General features: G+C 38.9%; 1 protein-coding gene across 1 annotated transcript in view; it reads left to right on the top strand.

The window, feature by feature from the left end:
* Positions 1-21,277, top strand: part of map2k5 (mitogen-activated protein kinase kinase 5) — a 40,845-nt gene that overhangs the window by 11,417 nt on the left and 8,151 nt on the right. Inside the window, exons 9-21 of the mRNA XM_053864461.1 lie at positions 3,531-3,570; positions 3,979-4,047; positions 5,301-5,382; positions 5,928-5,989; positions 7,392-7,440; positions 7,531-7,604; positions 8,271-8,321; positions 8,404-8,475; positions 9,285-9,314; positions 15,495-15,521; positions 15,803-15,835; positions 19,086-19,147; positions 20,502-20,547. Of these exons, the coding sequence (XP_053720436.1) occupies positions 3,531-3,570; positions 3,979-4,047; positions 5,301-5,382; positions 5,928-5,989; positions 7,392-7,440; positions 7,531-7,604; positions 8,271-8,321; positions 8,404-8,475; positions 9,285-9,314; positions 15,495-15,521; positions 15,803-15,835; positions 19,086-19,147; positions 20,502-20,547 (697 nt within the window). The remainder of the gene's footprint in view (positions 1-3,530; positions 3,571-3,978; positions 4,048-5,300; positions 5,383-5,927; positions 5,990-7,391; positions 7,441-7,530; positions 7,605-8,270; positions 8,322-8,403; positions 8,476-9,284; positions 9,315-15,494; positions 15,522-15,802; positions 15,836-19,085; positions 19,148-20,501; positions 20,548-21,277) is intronic.

Genomic DNA, 21,277 nt, shown 5'->3' with positions numbered 1-21,277 from the left:
GTAAACACTCACATGCACACACACGCAGACACGTACACACTGTCGATTTGACATGGCTATGCCTGTCATGCTGGGACTAGAGTAAGCAAACTTTTACATCATCATTTATATAACAGACTGAGTCTGTGACGTTATGAAATGGAAGGAAATGATGTCATCGTCTTGCTGCAGAGAGTTTCCACATAATATGCGCACAAAAACAGCTCAGATTAAATTGATTTCTTGCCTCTGCCAAAACATGTTCTCACTTAAGCTAAGCCGCGTTTCTCCTGTAAGGAGTATCAACAATGAACGGCCCCACCAATGGCCTTTTAACCTCTTAGTCCATTTATGACCCAGAGTCATATAGACTCAATTGGATGTTACCAACACCTCAGCTCTCTATAGCCACACAATGACCTGGCCATCCATCAGTGTCAACCTCTGTTTTTTATTACACACTCACTCAGAGATTCGTCTTGTTCACCAGTCTAACACACTCCAAAACGTATAAATACAACAGCAAGGACGAACTGGCAATTTAGAGGCCCAGAGATTGAAAAACCACAATTTTTCTTTTTTTTTTTTTTATTGCTTAATTTGATTTTTGCTACTGGATAGATTCGGCCTTGGTGGCGTACCCACTTAATTGACTATGAAGTATAAATAATGTTTTAAATAATGCCTTTATTACACTTTCTGAATTATACCAAAGTTCCTGTTGTATTCTGTGGCCAATAGCAGTTAAAAATGGATCAAGAAGATTAATGGCTGCTCAAGTTATAAAAACCTTAATTTGTGCTACTTTTGAGCTGGGTAATTTTTTATATATTCTATACACAAATCTTGAATTAGTAAGTATTCAGGTGTACTTTAATTTTCCAGATAATTCTAATGAAAAATGTAACACAATTCAAAGTTACAATGTTTTCTTCAACTCCCAATTATATACTTTCAGGTACTTGTTCTAAGCACATTTTGCTATAATTATTGGTCTTATAATTTTTCTCAAGCTGCATACAACCATGGAGTCAGGTAAAGAAATACCGGCCTGTTGGCCATGTGATTTTGTTGAAGTACCATGTTAGCCCTTTTCCAGCAGGCCGTTGCCTCTAACCTGCAGCTTTGGCTTTACAGACATGGATAGAGACGGTATGAATACTGCATGATGGTGCTTTTATTACAGAGACGCTAGAGTGTAAATAAGATCCAGGCAATGAGGCACATTTACTGGGGTCAGATCAGGGGGGAGTGGTGTGTGTGGGGGGGGGAGGGAGTAACTATGTAACCTTGTCCCCATCTCCCCCGCTGTCATGAGACTGTCACTGTAACTCATACAGGAACATTCAGCCCGGAGGTGGTCAAGGACAGTCTCCATATAATGCTTTACCCAAGTAATGGTCAGACAATATTTAGGTACTAAAATATACTTACAAACTATTTTTGATAAGCATATCCATACCACAGTTAAAAAAAAACCCTAGTTAATTGAATCATTACATCTGTGGTGAAGTGGTGTTGAAGCTTTCTGGTTAATTGATCTGTTATTATTATTATACTTGGTATAGAGTCATGGTCTCAAACTGATCCACAAAGGGGCTGCAGTGGGTGCAGGTTTTTGTTACAACCAAACAAGCACTCACAGTGTAACCAATTAGGAGCAGATGAAATATATATATATATGTATGTATATGTGTGTGTGTGTGTGTGTGTGTGTGTGTATGTGTATGTGTATATGTGTGTGCGTGTGTGCGTGAGAATCTCTCCATGCAATATTAGCATTGTTGAAAAATGTTTTTGAGATGTTCCACATCCAGAGCTTGGTGCTCAGTGTAGTCTGATGTGTACACTGAAGCGTCTCTATTAGGAGCTGCATGTTCGGCATGATAGAATCTTTCTATATAGTCTCTGACGCGCACATGCTCGCTCACAACACACACAACTGATTCATTCCGTATTTAACATGTCTTTCTACCCCTGTGATTCAGCCTCAATTAACATCTTCTTTTTAATTAAGAGGCAGCAGTCATGCTTAGCTGTTATTGATTGTGACTTAAAAGAAGGAAACAACAGAATGGAAACAAGATAATGAGATGTTGAAAATTGGGTTTAAGCCCTGACATCTCAGCTGTGTTATTATTTACTAAACATTAGGTGGCTTGGTTAATGGTTTTTATGCACAGGACTTACACAACTTGTATTCCAGGCACCTTGTGAGCTAGTTATTTTTTCCCCCCCATATATCTTGATAGGGTGTCATGGTGTGATTAAAGTATATGCATGTTGACCAGAAAATGCAACCTCTTAGCCCAGTTATTGAATTGCTTATTCAGATGAAGGTCATCAGATAAAGGTTGTTGACATGGCTAATGGGTTAAGGTGCTCTTCAGAAACAGCTGTTATCAGCTACAGCCAGAGTGCCAGTGCACACAGCAACGAAAACTGCTGGATTCTACTTTTGTGAGCTTCTTAGAGTCACCATCTGACTCTCCACATGATATAGGACTCATGATATATGTGATCAGTGTGCGCTGGTCGAATCCGAAAACATTCAGAAGAGAAGCAACTGCTGCAAAGTGCCACATTTATCCCAAATATTTTAATGTGTTATTGGTTCCAGAGTCCTTGGTCACATGTACAGTAATGTTCTTTGATACAAGGTTTTTTTTACAACTTTTTTTTTTTTTGCTAAAATAATGGATTGAAATGATTAATTTGATGAGATAAATGTCATTAATCCTCTTGCAAGGACTTTCACTCAGGAACAGTCTATGACAATAATTATGCAAAAAATCCACCAGAACGTTTTGCAGTGAACCCCATAATGAATGCCTGTCGGGGTGTCGTGCTGAAAGCACGAATCTCCTGTTTATGCAAACTGCTAGAATATTGGGAATTTGAGCAGGTCATGGTATAACCAACTGTAGGTAAATATGTGTCATTGGGCTAATAGGTGGCATTCATTAAAGTCTTGGGCAAGTTTAAAGGCGCACGGCCACTGAGCAACGCGATCCTCAAAACAAAGGCACATTATTCACACCGTGCAACATTCGCATTTCTTTCTGGAGGAGGCCCGATGGGCGAATATGCTAGTCTCACCTGAACTAAGCCAACTTGCCTTGATCGGCATCACCTGACAGCTGTTGGACAGTCATCGTCCTTGAGGATTGTGTGTTGTAGCCTGCTAAGGAGTTGTAAACAAACCTGTGCGTGTAACTAAAGACACCGTTTGGCAGTAAGGAGTTTGATAATTAAATCATTATGGGGCCTGTCTGTGGCTGCAGCTTCAACTTGAAACTCGAGACTCTGTCTGGAACGAGAAGTAATTGAGTTTACAGGCTGTAGTTTGTTTTGTTACTCTGTCACAAGTTTAATAAGAACTTACTGTGTACAGTATTCCTGACAGAGATTTTATCAAAAGACAGCAAGATTCTACTTTTGAATTAGGTCTTGTTAGTGTCATATGGGATTATGAAACATTTGTTTTGGTTTGTGTCAGTTCTGGAAACAAAAACACATTCAAAAACATTTCCTTTCTTGCCATTTTCCAGAGCCTATCATCTTATTGGAAAACGGGTTTTGGCCGTCAAGGTGAGAGCTGCTGTTTGACACTGTGGCTGACATGGTGATTAAAATTGTTTGGGATGGACTGTCAGTTAACGTTGCTGAAAGAGCATGTCTTAAAGGCCTAGGTAAGATCCTTGGGTAGGTGAATGTACAGGTATTTTAAGCCCCATTCTAATTTAAATCTTTACTGCATCCATAGTCCAGCAGTTATTTTTCAGAAATGGACTCAAAATGCTTAGTTTTGTACTCTCAAATTATTTGTAATTCATCATCCTGGCTAATTTCTGAAATAGATTTCTTAGATCGACATAACTTCAAATAACTTAGATCCACATTACATAAATTGGTAAAATTATACATAAAATTTATTGACATTATTTTGCGTCCGTGTTGCATGTCACCTCGGAGCTGAATTCCCTGTCTGTATTTCAGGTCATTCCCCTCGACATCACAGTGGAACTACAGAAGCAGATCATGTCTGAGTTAGAAATCCTCTACAAGGTATTCTATACATGTTCTACTGCCATGTTGGTTGCTCTGCATGAGATAATCTCTCCATGCCACATATTGTTTATTGATGCTGTACTATTAACTTTGCAACCTTAACCTAACTTGACTGTCCTTCCTAGCTACACCTCCCCTCTTCATGTCCTACTTTATTGAATCTTATCGTATTCTTCTTTTGTCTGTTACTTCAATTTTTGTCCAAATATCCACTCTCTCCCCGGCCCTCCCCAACTTTGTCTCTTAACTTCTTCACATGAGCTATCCCACTTGTTTCTAAGTGTCTCCTTCCTAGTCCCTTCCAAAGAAAACCTAAGCCTCTTTGCTACTGTGTTAGTTGTTAGAATTAGGGAAACGTAATGTCTAGCATAATAACGTGGTTATTTCATGAAAATATTTTGTTTTTGAACTACTACATGAGCTACTTCCTCTACAGGCTACCTGTTCCCCATTGGTGCCACACTGGTGACCCTCGCTCTAAACCAGTGATTCCTAACCATCCTTGAGGGCCACTATAAGTTTTTTTGCTTTACACCTTTGGGCCGTGAGGGCCGGGAGACGCTCGGTTTTAATACATTAGCCCCGTATGGTGGCTACAGTGTGTCACTGAATTGACTTGACAGCTGAAAATCTGTGATAGTTAGCACCTATAGAGAAGTTCTTTAAAAGAAAGAAATGTTAAACAAAGTGAGCTGCCCCCCCCAACAGTAAAAACTGTCAACGAAAGCTCATATTGAAGCAGTTTTTAAAATGAATTTTTATGCCAATGCCATTTTATGCCAGTACTTTCATTTACACTAATATCTTCTTTGGAGTTTAAATAAAATATATAATTTTGACAATATTATATATTTAGACATTTATTTTATTCAGTTTTTCCAATTTTCTCAACAGTTTGCTTTTGTTCTTTTTTTTCTTTAGTAAATTTGATGGATGTGACTTGCACCTAGTTCTAGGTGCTAGTTGGACCTTTTGATGACAAATCTTCTTCTTTCATCTTTGCGATGATCACATGGCTTCATGTCATTTCACAAGGTTTTGGTTTGCTTACGCGTAAGTAGAATAAATGTGGTTGTTGATCACAAATAAAATCAAGGGTAATGTATCAGTTCTATTGAATGGGATCGAGGTCCATTTGTTCTGGGAAAGGTGGGGCCCCGAGATCAAAAAGAACTTGTTTTAAATGTTGACAGTTATCAGTCTACTGTATGCCTCAACCTGTTAATTGAAAACTGTCTCTCGTTTTGCAGTGTGACTCACCCTACATCATCACTTTCTTCAGTGCCTTTTTTGTGGAAAACCGGATATCCATATGTACAGAATTTATGGATGGTGAGTTTCATGAAAAGCCAGCGTGGCATTTTCTGCTTTGAGTCACAGATGTGCTGAGGGGACCATGGGCTTCTCTGTCTGCTGTTGATCCATTTACACATCTAGAAAACGGAATGTCATATCACTGTAAGCTGTTTAGACTGCTGTGTGCTAAAAGCTACAAGGGCGTGATAAATCTGGACTTGAGTGCATTTGATGTGTGTGCCATGTTTAAACTGGTGTGAGACGGGCGAGTCGACAGATGTGTGCGTTTGATAACGTTTGTGTTAATGCTTTGATTCCCTTGTTTCACACGTTCGTCAAATTGTCAGCAAAGTGTCACATACGTCTATGGGGTTTTGCGGTTTTGCTATTTGAAATTCTGATATCCATTTTAGCTGAATTGTAGCAAATAAATGGATAAGTAACTGAATAACTTGTCAGTATAAAAGTTTCCATCATTTCAGAAAGCATTCATTGTAGAGGTTTGTGATACCTAGTTTGAGTTTAAAGACAAAAGCAGTTCATTTGGAACCGTGTGAAAACATGTCCTCTTCTCCTTGCAGGCGGGTCGCTCGATGTTTACAAAAGAATTCCAGAGAATGTGCTCGGAAGGATAGCAGTGGCAGTAAGTCTGGCCTCCCTATCAACTTCATTGTTTTCCTATAACTAGTGCGCTCTGATGGACTGCTAATTACATGTCTCGGACGTTACCGCTTTGTGCTCCAGTCATATTGTTGGAGAAAGACCTGTTCCATGTCTTTCGCTCCTGTGGTGGCTTTTTTAATTAAGTACAAGAAAGGAAACCTGCATGTGTAAATTTATGAATTAGGGTCCATTTGATGTTGCAGCTGACAGGTTTAGTGTTTTCTCTTCCCTTCTTTCTGCTCAGCTTATCAATGGCTGTGATCTTGTCTAATCCGTGCCCTCTTTCCTCACTTATTACCCTTCTCTTTTATCCCTTTTATACTTCCTACTTTTACCGTAATCAAAAGATGACGGCTTCCAGTCTCTGTTCATTCTAATTTACAGCTTTTCTCTTCGTCCCCTTCACACTTGTTAATTATCATTAACGGAATAAAAAAAGTCACAGACAGGGTGCGTGTGAAGCGTCAAACCACGGACGGATCCGTCTTGAATCAGCAGGACATCATGGCTTTTGTTGCTTATTTCCTTCGCAGGCTGCCGTGGATTAAATAAATGCGCTTGAACGGATCAGCTTGATGTTTAAATTGCTTTAAAAAGCCACTCTCTTTTTATTAGGTTTTTTATTTATAAATTAACTAATTGCATTTGAATTGCTGGGATTTGTGACATTGGCATTGCCTGTGTCTTAGATGCTGATCTCCACAAGGCCATGTCCTTTCCACCAGTGCCACAACACTATTCCATCAGATTCTGATTTTTTTTAAAATCCGGCTGATCAACAGATTTTTATGAAATATAAAACATTTATAGTTGGAATGTCACTGCACAAAGTGTGTGTAAATTTTATTGTAACAATCTAGCAGTCTATATCTTAAGGATATTTATTGACAGCTGCTAATAATTTCATTTAAAAATAAATTTCGGATTGCCTTGGTTGCTTTGTAACATGGTCAAGCTAACTCCGCTGATGTATGTATATTGAGCAGAACTAGGCAAACCTTGGAGCCAACCCTGCTTGGTAATATCGCACACCTGCAACTCAAGGGCATCATCAGTGACATGTCAACAGTGACAGTCTAACAATAGCCAAGTGTGATTCATGTCTTAACCTCTTTCTGTTACACATCAGTGACCTGTGCTGCTAAACACAAGCTCATCCTCTTAAGACCTTGTACTACATCCATGAACTTTTTACGATGTTAATGGAAAGGACCTTCCTGGACCAACAAGTGAATAGAAGCCCTTCCACCCTCTTACTGCTATCACAACAGCCTAGCTTTTGAATAGCATGTTAGTTTATTCATGTCAAAATCTGCAGCAGTGACGTCTGTTTATCAAATTAGCTTGATACAAATAGATTCTTCCTGATTATTGTTCTGCAGGTTGTAAAAGGCCTGACATATTTGTGGAGTCTCAAGATTCTTCACAGAGGTGAGTAAAGAAGTTGTGTTATTAAAAAAGAAAAAAAAAAGGCAGCAGACTGCTGATGTTGCGATTCTATCATGCTGTTTGTCTCCATAGATGTCAAGCCATCCAATATGCTGGTGAACACTCGAGGACAAGTCAAGCTGTGTGACTTTGGTGTCAGCACGCAGGTACTTTGATTTGTTTGTGCGAGCGTGGGAGAGGAAGGACGCCGCAGAGTAACCCAGCAAGTGTCGCAGCCGCGTCACTGCAGTCCCCTCTGTGTTTCTGCATATGGTCAACCTGTCAATCACTCTATTCATCTTCAACTCCCAAGCAACAGTGGCATCCCAAGGGTCCGTCTCGTACATTAACTCCCCCCACCTCCATTGTTCCATAGCCTCCAAAAAAACTCATATAATTATGACCTGCGCACACGACGGTGGTGCCTCAATTGTATGCATTCAAACAAGGAGGGGGTACGCGTGGGTGGCAGACAATAGCATTGTGCACGTGTGTGAATTAAATCACAAGGGACAGACCTTCAAGGTGTCCCAAAACAGCTGCACTGAGGCACTGTCTCCCATGTCAGAACATGTTTGCTTAATGCTAACTGTCTTAACTGTGTCCTCACGATGACATCATTATCACTCTTTTGTATTTAGAATGAATACTGTCTCACAAATGCAATTTTTGTGTTGATTTTTGACTCAATTTCTGCCTGGGGAATTTTTCCAACCTCTACATCTATCAGTATTGAACACATGAGCTTGGGCTCCAGCACAAAACATTCCACAAAAATGTCTCAAGGGAAGAGGCATTGATACTAAGTCATTGTTTGTTCATCTTGTTCACAGTTGGTGAATTCTATTGCCAAAACATACGTCGGGACTAATGCATACATGGCGGTGAGTGATCACTTGTTTTTAATGTGACACAGAATTACTGCCCCTGTCTTTATTTTAGTTTTATGTTGTGCATGTTTTGCAGCCAGAAAGAATATCTGGAGAACAGTATGGTATTCATGCAGATGTCTGGAGTGTAGGAATCTCCTTCATGGAGGTAAGATGGGACAGGAGTCATAAAAACAAGTGGGTTTTACTTTCTGTTTCTGTTTAGTGGACTGCATCATTTGTGCACGACCCGCTCTCTATAATCTTACATTGTATTAATATTTCTTCCTCTTGTCTTCCATCCAACACTATTGATTGTCCATCTGTCTGCAGCTGGTCCTACAATATTTTGGCGTGACCAATTTTTATGTGACTCACATCAGCACTTTTTTATTGCAGAATAAACAAGAAAACAAAGTGCGATCTCAATGATCTTAATAACAACTGTGACCTATTTTGTTTAAATTCACCTATTCATGTTTAAATAAACGCACAAACAGATGTCGCCGTGAAGACGTATGACATGCCACATGGTAATAACCACTTAAGTGATATTAGACAACTCCTTTCTTTTATCTTCCATGCGCTCTTCAAATGAAGAACGGAACACATTGCTTACTACCATCCCCAAATCCTTCTCTTCTTCCCTTTATCCTTTGATTATTCTCTCTGCTGGTGGTCAGTGTGGGAGCTTATTAACTAATGGTAGATGTGGTTTGATGAGCAAGTGTTGTCAGCAGGAGGCCGCAAAGCTCAAATCAAAGACTGAAAGTCCCGCCATGTGCACAGCCCATTGCCTTTCTAAGACTTTTTATACGACTAGGACCACTGTTCAATTAATGATGAAGACACTGTTCAAAAAGAAGGTTGGATATTGCCTACAGTAAAGATATGTTGTTTACATCTGTTGGTGTCTGATCTTGCCTTGTTCATTTAAGTTTACATATCAAGCTAACACTCAATATTCTTTGTTCACAGTTGGCTCTGGGCATGTTCCCCTATCCACAGGTAGGTCCTCTTTATGACCTGTATGTGTGTGCACAGTTTTTAGTGAATCGAAATTTTGCGTCCATTTTTCTCCCACGTTTATTGATGTAAAGTTAACAGTCCCAGAAATAAAAAATAAATAAATAAACCAACAAGAGCCATATGCTTTGTGATTGACTGCAAACCACACCATTTATACCGGTGGGCTCACCATAAATTGAGTGATGTTGTTTTCATGATTCAAAATTTTGTCATTTATTATTATATAATTAAAAACTGCATATAATTGAAGAATCCAAAATCCATTCTGTCTGTCTGTAATAATGCTCTTTAATGATGTCCTAGATAATAGTGAGGATTTAAGTTGAAAATGCAGCTGGTCACAGGATGTCTTGTTTATTTATTTATTTACCATCACCTTTTAAATAAACTAAGCTTTTAATTTATGAAGTTATTGTAGTACTCTTAATCTAAGGAACACTCATTGTTTTGGTTGGGGTTTTTAACCGTGCGTTTCCATTTTTTTCTTTGATGGTTCACACAGTTGGTGCTCAATATTAGGTTTCATTGAGGTTCTGAGTGCGACAGACCCGTTGACCAACATGGTGCTTCAGATACTGAGAGTTGTACAGGCCAAACTTGCAGATCTATGCTTTGGTGATGTGGGGGATTTTGGAACTTTCCTGTTAAATTCATATGTGGCCTGAGTGCGAGTCTCTTTGTGTCCTCTTTTTTTAAGACGTCCCTTGTCTTTTCTATCCAATTGTGGCTAATGATAATCACAATTGCATCAGTAGCGCCAAGAGGGCATTCTGTCTTCGTTTGGAGATTGAGAACTCAGCTACCTGGGTGTATAATGTTCGCGGCCTCAATTGAAATGTAATGTGAATAAGCTCACTAGAGGATGACGCCATCTGATGCAACCAGTTGGATGTCTGCTGCAGACCGATGCAGTCAGAAGAATCCCCCATGAGTCAGCTGTATTTTCTGAAGCCACGAGTTTAGTGTGAATGTGTATTTCCTGTGTTTATTCTTTACTTTGGTTTTCTGCAGAGAAGCCCCATAACTTTACTTTAAATTATTCTTACCCTCATTACATTCTGTTAAATTCCTTCTTAAATGTAATTGCCCACTGCTGAAGTGACTTTTAAATCTCATCAGATCTTAATTAGTCCTTTTAAGATGGGTTAATCCCAGTAATCCACAGATCTGAATCTGGTTACCTCAGATTCCCTCTTGGCTTCACTCACGGCATTTAAAGGAGCAGGGTTTATCAAGTAAGGACTCTTCTCTTTAAACTACATGTAGCTTGATTCAAAACATGAACTCAAGAACCCTACATGGGAAGTACAGACATAACTACTGCATTTAGAAAAAAATACTGAATTTTGGAGTCGACACAACGGCTGCGCAATTGACTGCATTTTAACCATGATCATGATTTGGGTTGCCACAATTAAACAAGACTGATGGTCGGCAATAGTAGATAAAACGAGTACATTTCTAACCTACTATTGTGTGTCCGGTATTTCTGACTGGACCGTTCACCATGGTTTCTCACATACATGACATAACAGTGCTGCGGTCTTGGACCTGTCAGTCATTAGGGTTCCTGCCCTCTGTCTGAAGGTGCTCTGCTGTAGGCTGTGCATAGACTGTAAATATACTGTAAATTCTGGCTCTCAAGAGTCCCAAACCCATCTGCACTACACTTGCTAGTCATTATTACTGATGTTTAGGCTCGCAAATGCCGTGGGAAAATGGAGAGGGACATTCATTCCTGTTATCTATTTTCGATTGTATTGTTTTTTCACTGTATTTATTCCTAGATGAATCCTAAATTATTGGCTGTTTTTATTCATACATATGTTTTTATTAATTTTCATTTTGTTTTACCTTGAATGTTTCTCACATTTTTTTTTAACTAACTTAAAAAATATGTTACCTTTCACGTTTTTGCCACTGTCATGCAGCCCGATTCTGTCCTTTCATAGACACAATTAAAAACAGTAGCTCAATGTCACCAAATGATTTCGCTGAGACTTCTAATGTCACTCAGTGTTAATTTTCCTGTATGTCCATATGGAAGTGCAGACAGCTTACCTGCAGGCTGTAACAGAGCACTGTGGTGAGAATTCTTGGATGCAGTTTGTCAGGCGCAGCCAACCAAAGACCTCAGGCTTTTGGCGCAGCTGTCTGTGCAGCAGAAAAGTCCACTTCATCAACATTACGTCGAATTAAACTTCGGAACGAGGATTTGAAATCAGCTTTCAGGGGCTGTCATAAGCAGGTCTCATCAGTTAAAACCTTTCATTTTAAAAACAATTTTTTACATTTAAATTTTAAACCATTCAGTATCTATATACTGAGTGAAGATAACTTTCACTTTCACGTTTTTTTTGTAAGTTTCATGCCTGTAAAATGCTTTTGTCATAACTTGTTGAATCCCCTTTCAACACATGCTTACATCCTGTGTCACACACCAAACAGCAAGTGCTCTCGGATTGGTTTGGCTCAGCTGATGTTTTGTCATACAATTGTATTTTGTATTGTGTTTGCTGTCGTGTGTGGAGTCATCACCTCATACTTGATATGATTAGAGATGGTCTCTTTAATTCCACTTCACCACATGTTGTGATTCATTTGCATTCTTTGTCAGGAGTTAATGGAGTTCTCTCACGGCTCGCTCTGAAAGTCTTTGAAGACACCAGATCTGATGGCATGTGTATACAGCCGCCAGCGCTATTGCTTCTGATTGATTTGTTGCCTCTTTCTTGCTCTGTTTGTTGTTGTTCCTCATCATGTTTTTTTGTTTTTTTTGTAGAATTTGAAGGGATATTGAGCTGGAAAAGTGTTTGTGTTTCATTAACTTTTATCTTGAGTATTGTCTGTTCAACGTCAAAGTGACAAGAGTTGCCCACCACATGCATTTTAATATTGCAGTCAACAACTCAAATTTTTACTTATGGTCTTTAATAGTTGTTTAAAGGGGCAGATGGCCTGCTAATTTAAGTGTCTTGAAATTATATTGGACTAATGTAGAGCACACTTTCATTGAGAAGTAAACTCAATGTATTTTGGAATATTTACGATATGTAATTTTTCAATCCAAAATTTAATCAAAGTGGATCTTATTTTCTGTTTCATAGACAGCAATTGAGGGCAAAGCCACCCACCATTTTGGGTTTGCATCATATACCTACCTCATAGGACCAATTCCGTCCATTTCTTTAATTTTTTTTCGAGGTACCGTGCCTTTAGTACTAGGTCCAACTTTTCTTTTTGTTAGGCACTTAGTGCATCATGTAGAGGAAGACTTCAACGTTCGAAACATGCATAAATAAGAATAGGTGGAAATGCTCGATAGGTCCTTTATATCCACAGTATTTCCATAAATATACCGTACTTCACTCATTTTGTTTGGTTTAAGAAGTTTTACTCACTGACAGTCAGTCATACGTCTAACTTTAAGATAAATGAAACTTTTTCTCTCCATTAAAATTGGTTCCTCAATGCTGATGCTTATTTCTCAGCCCATAATGTAATTGTGGTATAATCAAGTTAATTTCCTTGAATGTACGGTAGTGACTCACCAACATTGCTGGCTACTTGAGGAGACAATTAAAATATCTGGTCCTTACTCTGTTATTTATCTTTCACATGGACAAGACTTTTCAAGTCCTGTTCAGACGCCCTTGGAGAAATTGATATCACTACGAGTTCCTGCTGAATTCCCGTCTGTAAAGGTTACTTGGCTACCATTCCATTGAAGTGTCTTCTCCATGTTTCATTTCAGTCTAAAGGCTGGTGAATAGTTTTTAAGAGCAGCTCAGACGAGTAAGGCAGTGTATAGTCTCTCCGACTCAGCAGTACAAAAGACATTCAAGGTTACTGAGAGTATTACACTCAGAAAGGTGGACTCAAATGTAATCCTGAGATGATCAATAAGCAGCTATTGTCGTGAAATCTTCTTTCACAAAATACCCACTTTCTTTTGACAGTATAAATTTAAAATGAAAGAAATGTAAGTCATCCTGTGTTGCCGAGAGCTAGGTTTAGAATTTTCTCTCTGCTTTAATTTGTACTTCTGAGAGACCTCCAGTGAGGTTTTGAATTAAAGTCAATTAAGACACAGTTCTTTAGTCATTACCTGTGGGTCAACTGTTGATGCTGCACATATTAAATGATAATTTCTTGTCCTTACTCAAAAGTGAAAGTGAGGCGTAATTGAGTGCCTGTAGCCTTGCAGAAGACAGGTCGACAAAGTCCAGCTTGTGGCTGATATTGGCAACTTTGTTTCCTCCACACAAACGTGGGTACACAAGTTTTTGCTGTCTGAGTGAAAGTCTTCAGTCTTTGTGAGCTTGAAAGTTTACTGAGGAGCTGTCCATGGTGTTGCCTGTAAATATGTTGCTTGGAGTGGCTACAGCTAACCCTGAAATGTTGATAGTAAGCAGAAGAATATAGTTGGATTATCAAAAATATAGTGTCCAAAAAGTAGTTCAGGAACATGATCTTCTAAAATGCCATTTGTGTCTCTGAAGAAAAGAGGGCAGAAACATGAGATTAGATTCAACAGTATTGACTGACACAAAAAGAAACTTTGCTAATTATTCAGATTGAAATCCTCCACATTTATAGATTTTGCTACAATAACTTTATTGATTTCTCAGTTACAATAAGCTCCTGCTTGGAACATTGTGTTTCTCCATGTTTGTGGCAGTTTTATAAATTACTTAAAGTTTCTGTTCATTCCATCTGTCCCATTCAAGATGACAATCACCTCTATTTTTGTTTCACTTTACTTCGGATTGTGTCAATTTTGGACCTGGCTAGTTCTTGAGTCTTGAATATCACTAAAAAGTGTCACAAACTCTGACAAACTCTGACAAACTGCATTTGTCTTTCATTAAGTCTCCAAACTGAATGTTAGAGTTAGGCTGACCCGTAATAAGTTTCATTATTATCTCTGAGTTTAACTGGATGAAGCCCTCATGCTCTATTGCTTATTATAAACTAGGTTCCTGTTGCCTTTTGGTTTGATGCACAATCCTTGGACTAATCTTTTGAAACGAAAATTCATTATCGTGCTCTTTTGAACTTGCAGCAAAGAACATTGTAGCCTTTTGAATTAATTTCCACACTAGAAGCGTACTTATCACAGCCATTTGGTGAATTTTGGTGTCTTTTTTTGGTCAGACTTTGTGCACATCTTTTCATGCAACCTTGTGAAGGGGGTGTGCAAAAGATAAGATATGCAAAAATAAACTGATCAATGTGTTTCCTTTCATGGACATCCAGAGCTTAGTCTTTGTGGACTCTTCTCGCGTTTTTTTGGTCATACGACTTTTTTTAAGTTGTTTGGGTCATTGGGTCAGTATATTTTAGTTGTTGAGGTCAGTATATTTTACATTGATACCACTTTTTCACATACGGTACCGAAACCGCAGCCTTGAGGATGGGTTGATGCCAGTCTGATTCAAAACCTTCTACTTGTCACTCAAAAAGTTGTTAATAATGTACATGGATGTGAAAATTTGAAGGGCATAAATAAGAATACAACATGGCAAAAATGTTGAAATTAATACAAATAGAACAAAATTACAAGGCAGTAGATCTTGTTTGATGCTAAGCCTAAAATGAAAAGGACATTACGGCATGTCACACTAAGGGAAATTGAGAATATTTGGGCTTATGGATCAGATCCGACATAAAAAATAAATAAATAAATAAATTCAATTCCCGATCCAGTCATTTCGGACTTGATCCGACCCAATACCGATACAAAAATTCTAATTACCATCACGAGTCATCATGTTTAGGTTTGCGTAAACCACGACAATGCATTCATACTGGTGGACTCGGACCTGAAGCATGTTGTGACATGACAACACATGGTCACGCTGCGTGGAACTGTTATCCACCATCCAGCGTGTCTTGACAACCTGGAGGGCAGGAATAAAGTGCTACTCTGGAAATTAGCATCAGTGGATCTTTTACCCCCGTTCTCCTCAAATGAGAGCGGGGCCATTAACATTTGTGTGTTTTCATTATGTAAATGGTGCTAACGCAAACCCACAAATTGCCACCAGGATAGCAATAATTTTCTCCCAGTGATCATAATGTGTCCAAGTGCATCGCCTTGATTATGATATGCTAATTACTTATCGCCTCTTCCCTCTCTCTTGTCTTGTCTTACAGATTCAGAAGAACCAGGGCTCTTTAATGGTAAATTTTATTGAGATTGAGACGAGAGATGGAAAATAAAGGTCCCCCGCACTACAGTCTGTTACTCTTGGTTGCTTTTCTCATTCGTTTCAATTGCTGTTTTGCCGTAAAATAATAGCTAACTGCTGGTAGATTAGACGCCATTATAGAATAAAAGAATTGTTCAACATATGAAAGATGGCTTCATCTGAGTTTCTTCCAATCTTAAGTCTTCACTTGCTACTTTTCCAAAAACAGTCTTTTCAAATCTGACGTGTTTTTCTGTCTCTCTTTGTTTCCAGCCTCTTCAGTTACTGCAATGCATCGTTGATGAGGTGAGTCGTCGTCTTATGTGCTTTTGCATCTAAAGTCAGTCCTAATGGTCCGGAAAGCTTATATTTTGTTTCCTAATGAAGCAAACCACTCAGGCGGCTTTACTCCCTGCTCACACCACCCTTCACCCGACACAACTGCCTCAGGCGCTACACATATGCTTGTGCATGGGACTGCCGTGCTCTGACCTGTCGCCAGATATGAGCACAAACACACAAACATCCACTCTCATGCCTTTGCCTACATTTGTTCCGTATGAAAAATAATATTTTGGCAAAAATGATTTTTACTTTGACCTAAGGGAAAATCTCCTGTTTCTGGCGGCCTTGTACGCTTGTGTTTTTATGCTACATCTTGAAACTGAATGATGCATTCATTTCGAAGTCTGTTGTTTATTTAGAATAAGTCAAGAAGGGTTATTGTCCAACTTCTTGTGCTCTGGAACAACGTTGCATATGTCAGTCCATTTCATAAATTATGATCTTTGGAGACACATTTAGGATGAATTATGGTATCAAATGTTGCTATAACACTGTACGACACACCCCATCCTCACCGTATTTTTTACTTAGTTTTCTCATTCCCGAGTTTTTAAGTACTCTTTGGGTACAACATACATTTTTTTTAAAGCATTTTCCATTGCAAATCACATTAAATGATTCAGAAGTTAATAATCAGAATCATATTTATTCTGTGTGATGAATTGCATTATTTTAAGTGAATTCAGTCATTTTTTTTCTTTATTTTTTAAAGCAATGCAATGAGCATACATTTTTTTTCCATTACACCTGAGAGACATTGGTATCAAAAAATATATGCACCGTATTTCCCTCACTAACGCGTCTTTCTAAACTAGCTGTAGACTAGACCGCGCACGTTAAATGCTTTTGGTTGTAATGGTTTGACCTGGCTGATCTGTTCATTAGTCAGCCTGATGGAAGCATCGCTCAAACTTTTTCTTTTTTCCCTCCTGTGCCCTTTATGGTCTCTCCTTGCAGTGAGAAAGCAGTCATTTTTCAGCCGAGCCAGAAGTGGCCGACCCTCACTGTCAGGGTTTACGAAGTGCTTCAGAGCTGGAGACAAGTGGTTAAAGACTGTACGAATGAGAGAGTTGTCCAGCTCAACATTTTGGACTATTTTTCTCAGGCTGGAGCTAATGTTACATCAATTCATCTTCGTCATTTCAGTAGCAACATGTCCCACCAGAAATACTGTCTTTACCCACGTCTGCTGTCACTCATCTCTTTCATTACACCAGCTGGTTTCCCTTTTAAACTCCCTGCTCTTCAAGCCTGTAATTACAAATCTAATTTTGCCTAATAATTGCTCTATGACAATGACATGTATATTTACTCGTACCCTTGTAGCCCGGCAGTGCATGCATCATCTCTCACAGTGATGCACTTTGACGAGACCGGGGATAATGCGCCGCTCCACTTTAATCAGCCAGCTTCTCTTTTGTAGCGACGCCTGCTGCCACATCAAAGCTATGATGTTCCTCTTAGCTGGCTACATGAAAACTTGCTGCAGTCTCAGCAGTGTGTGTGAGCACCAGTTTGCTTCACAAGTATTCGTCTTCTCAACGTATATTGTTGTGTAAGGAGATGGAATTGCTGCTTTACTTTTTTGTTTTATTTTTTGTGTTGCATTCTTGTGAACTGCTTTGTATGATCACCCTAAACTACACTCAGGGCTGGGATATACACTGCTCAAGGGCACGCTTGTGTGCTGTGTGTGTTATGATGTATTGCTCATTCAAGCGGCGGCACCACTGTGAAGTGCAGCAAGATTAGAAGGAAGCCATTTCTTTGTTAATTTAAATGGGTTCATGCATCAAGCTTTGCGGGAGCCTGCCGATCAGAGCGTTCAGGAATGGGGAACACTGCCCAGAGGTGTTTTTAATGGCACAGCAGGACTTCAAATATTAAGCGCTTTAATTCCCCTGCATTTGAATAAACTGCTTCTGAACGTCATGATATCATTTCATAGCTGAGAGCCTTAAGAATATATGTTTCATGGCATATCTACATATTTCTCATTCGTTTTTTTTCTGTATTTCAATGCTGAAGTGACAAAAAACAGCTTCTCCACTTGTCATATGCATCCATTGTATGAGTGGATATTACACAGTGTCGTGTTTGCATCAGGCTACATGAGCAAGATACTCGATGCAAACACCTGCCAACTGTGCCTGCTCTCACCCGTTACCATTTAGGAAGATAATGCCTAAAATGAAACACAATATTACGTTTGTGTCACTTCACTTGCAGTCGTTTATTAAATTCACACATCGCGATCATGAAGAACGTAGACAAAACAAAGCCTTCTATAATGAAGGAGTCTAACCATAAAAAGTGTCTTCTAAATAATAATCTTACTGAAACAATAGGACAGCAATATAACATTTTGCGTTCATAATTGTATATACTAAATGCTATTATTGCTGTTATTTTGAATTGACAAAGAGTTGGATATTATCCATGGTGCTGCCATCAGAAAAGGTTCCCTGACCTCCTTTGTCATGTAAAGACTCTCTCTAATCTCCTTCAAAAATATCTTTACACAGGCTTGTGAAATGACTTGGTAATTTCAAATTGTTAAATCAGGTTTTTATCCCAACAGTAAAGAAGGATTCTGAAGAAAATTATAGCCATCTGTTATGGATTTCTGTGCACAATTCTCTTGTCCGTCCTTTCAAGTACTTCTGTGAAGAGCTGTGATATTAGTGCTGTAAGTGCTGTGTTTTTGGTGGCTGTCGTGCTGACACGAAGGATAAAGAACAGCAATTGTGGGGAATTGAATGGCGTAATGAAGCGAGGGTCAGTCAGGCACAGCTGGTCTACATGACACGGTTCATGAAGCCTCCACTGCACTAACACACTACATACTTGGGGGTTGATTTACTAAAGGTTTGTATTTTCTACGTGTCGAAACTGAATGCACTCATTATTATAGACACAAAGGAATTTATCAAGACAGCACTCAGTTTTGTCTTTTAATTGAGGAAAAATGCTACTGAAAAAGCGCAAGAAAGCAATTCTTTATGTATATATGCAAATAATGTTTTGGTGTTGCAGTTATTGTGGTGAAATGGAGAAATCGTAGAGAGGCGATGAGATGGGAGGACTTTTAATCCGCCTTTTTGAAATGTGTTTTTCAATCTACAGAGTATTGTTTTTACGTTTTTGACTCAAAGGTATACTCAAGTAATTTGACATAATAATGACAACTCTTTTTCTGATTGTCTTAAAGGACCCTCCTGTTCTTCCAGTAGGCCTGTTCACCGAGAAGTTTGTCCACTTCATCACCCAGTGGTAAGCCGTCGACTGAATACAAGCCATTACACATGTCAGAGAAAATCACTTTTATTTCTAAAACTATTAACCTGAACAAAATCCATTCATTTATTCTTTTACTTACTTGTTCAAATTTAAATAGGATCGCTTGGTCAAATATAGACTGTTCAAATGTATAACCCACAAGGTGCTCAATGAAATGATAGTCAAACATGATGGAGGGGATACAAAGAGTGCACAATGCCATCCAAGTGCATTAGTGTGTGTGTGTTTGGGTTCTTTGTGCGACTAATGGCTTGACTTTAGACCAGCAGTTAAAATGGCTTGAAAGTTTTTTTTGTCATTCTCCTGGCTGGGATTAATTGATATCACAAATGCAATAGGATAAAGACAATATTTACTCTCTTTGCCTCTGATTCATTAAGTTCTTGTAACCTTTATGCCGCACAGAAATGTACAAATACACACCCGAATGTCACACAAATAGTATCTGTGTGCCGGTGTACAACAGCTGGCGAAGGCATCTGTTGTTGATTCTCCTTGTTTTTGCTCGCCAGTCAAGCAGGGCACGTCTCTCAGGACACAGTGGAGTGTGGATGCCACTGACTGCTCCCAGTTCATTCATTTTAGAGGAACACCCATTTATTATCACACCTGTATAACCTTTTTGATTCCCATGCTGAATATTTAGTGGATTCACGTGCATCACAATGACACTGCGTAGTTAAAAGTTATGAGGTTTTATTTACCCAAGTCCTCCCTTTTGTTGCTAAATTGTAAACTCATAAAAGCTCGCATCAGTGTATTTAGCTCGGACTCTTGGCATTATACAGTAACACAATATCATACCAACTATATTGTATTTTGTAACCATTGTAAACTACATTTATTGTGTCCAATATTTTATATGGTTGCTTGTATATTAATGGAAGAAGATATAGAGGCTGCTCATTTTATAAATGTTTGAGGTCATGAAATGAAGGGCCGTAAAAGCCAGAGGAAAACCCTCTTAAGCAAATATCTGGCAGTATGTTTTGGTTGAATGAGGCTGAACGGACTGACTAGTGAAGAAATGTGTTCAAGAAATTGTGTTGGAGTTGAAGGAAAAATTCTTAACAGCTAAATAAGTTCCATTTAATGAGCAGCATGTGGGCTATTATGAGGTCAGTCGGCCATTGCCGATTTATGTCTACTGCATGAAACCTTTCCTTGGAGGGTATTAAGGATGCTCTATTAAAATAATCTTGGCTCTCATTTCATAATGTCACAGTAGTTGTGTAAAAAGGATGTCTAATGAATAGTATGCAGCAGAAACATCAGGGACTCCTCCAGTCTGATTTGGGCTCCTTTTGTTTTTTGTTTTTTTTTACAGTATGAAACGCCAACCCAAAGAGCGGCCTGCTCCAAACAACCTCATGGTAAGTAAGAATGTCCTTTATTGAAAACATTTCCTCTTTGACCTCCCAAAATATAACTTTGGAATAGTAGGGAGTCATTTTTCATCATAGTCCTTCTTGAAAATTGAACAGAAATACAATTTTGCCTTTGTATTGTATGTGCATTAATTCCGGGGTTTTCTGAGGCCAAGGACCGTTGAAGTGACTTTTAGTTGTTTGACAGTGATTAACTCTTTTTGCTAGAATGAAAGTATGATGGTGAAAGGGGGTTTGTGAGAAGCCTTGACAGTGAATTGAGGTAACCACAATGAGCCGAGTCTGAGGCGCCGCTGCTGTAATTTTATTTATAACCATATCTTAAAGTTGTGCGTGTTCGTCACTCAACTGTTTGACTGCGTTTGTGCTGCAAGTCGAATAGGTCAGAATCTATCAAAAAGAATGAGCTTCTTAGTGATAGAAAGAAGAGTAACTGAATTTGGGTCTCTGGGACGTAGTCCTTTTCAAACATGGAGTGTATCTGACAGGGAAGTGCTCGCTAAGGGCATATGGAAGGATCAGGCGTGAGGAATCTCTTTTGGTCCAAAAACATAACAAGGTCAATTGGTGACTCAGAAGTGTTAACACAGCAAAGGTCCAACAACTTTTGAAAGTCGAAACTTTCAAATATACAGGTCTCAGCTGTCGAGAGCTGCGAGTGCGTGCTGATCCCTGGTTGATGCACTGGCTCCTCTACCCAGAGAACGCAATAAGA

This window comes from Synchiropus splendidus, chromosome 5 (assembly GCF_027744825.2).
Source record: "Synchiropus splendidus isolate RoL2022-P1 chromosome 5, RoL_Sspl_1.0, whole genome shotgun sequence".
NCBI classification, from domain to species: domain Eukaryota; kingdom Metazoa; phylum Chordata; class Actinopteri; order Syngnathiformes; family Callionymidae; genus Synchiropus; species Synchiropus splendidus.
This window is presented reverse-complemented; position numbering and strand designations above follow the sequence as displayed.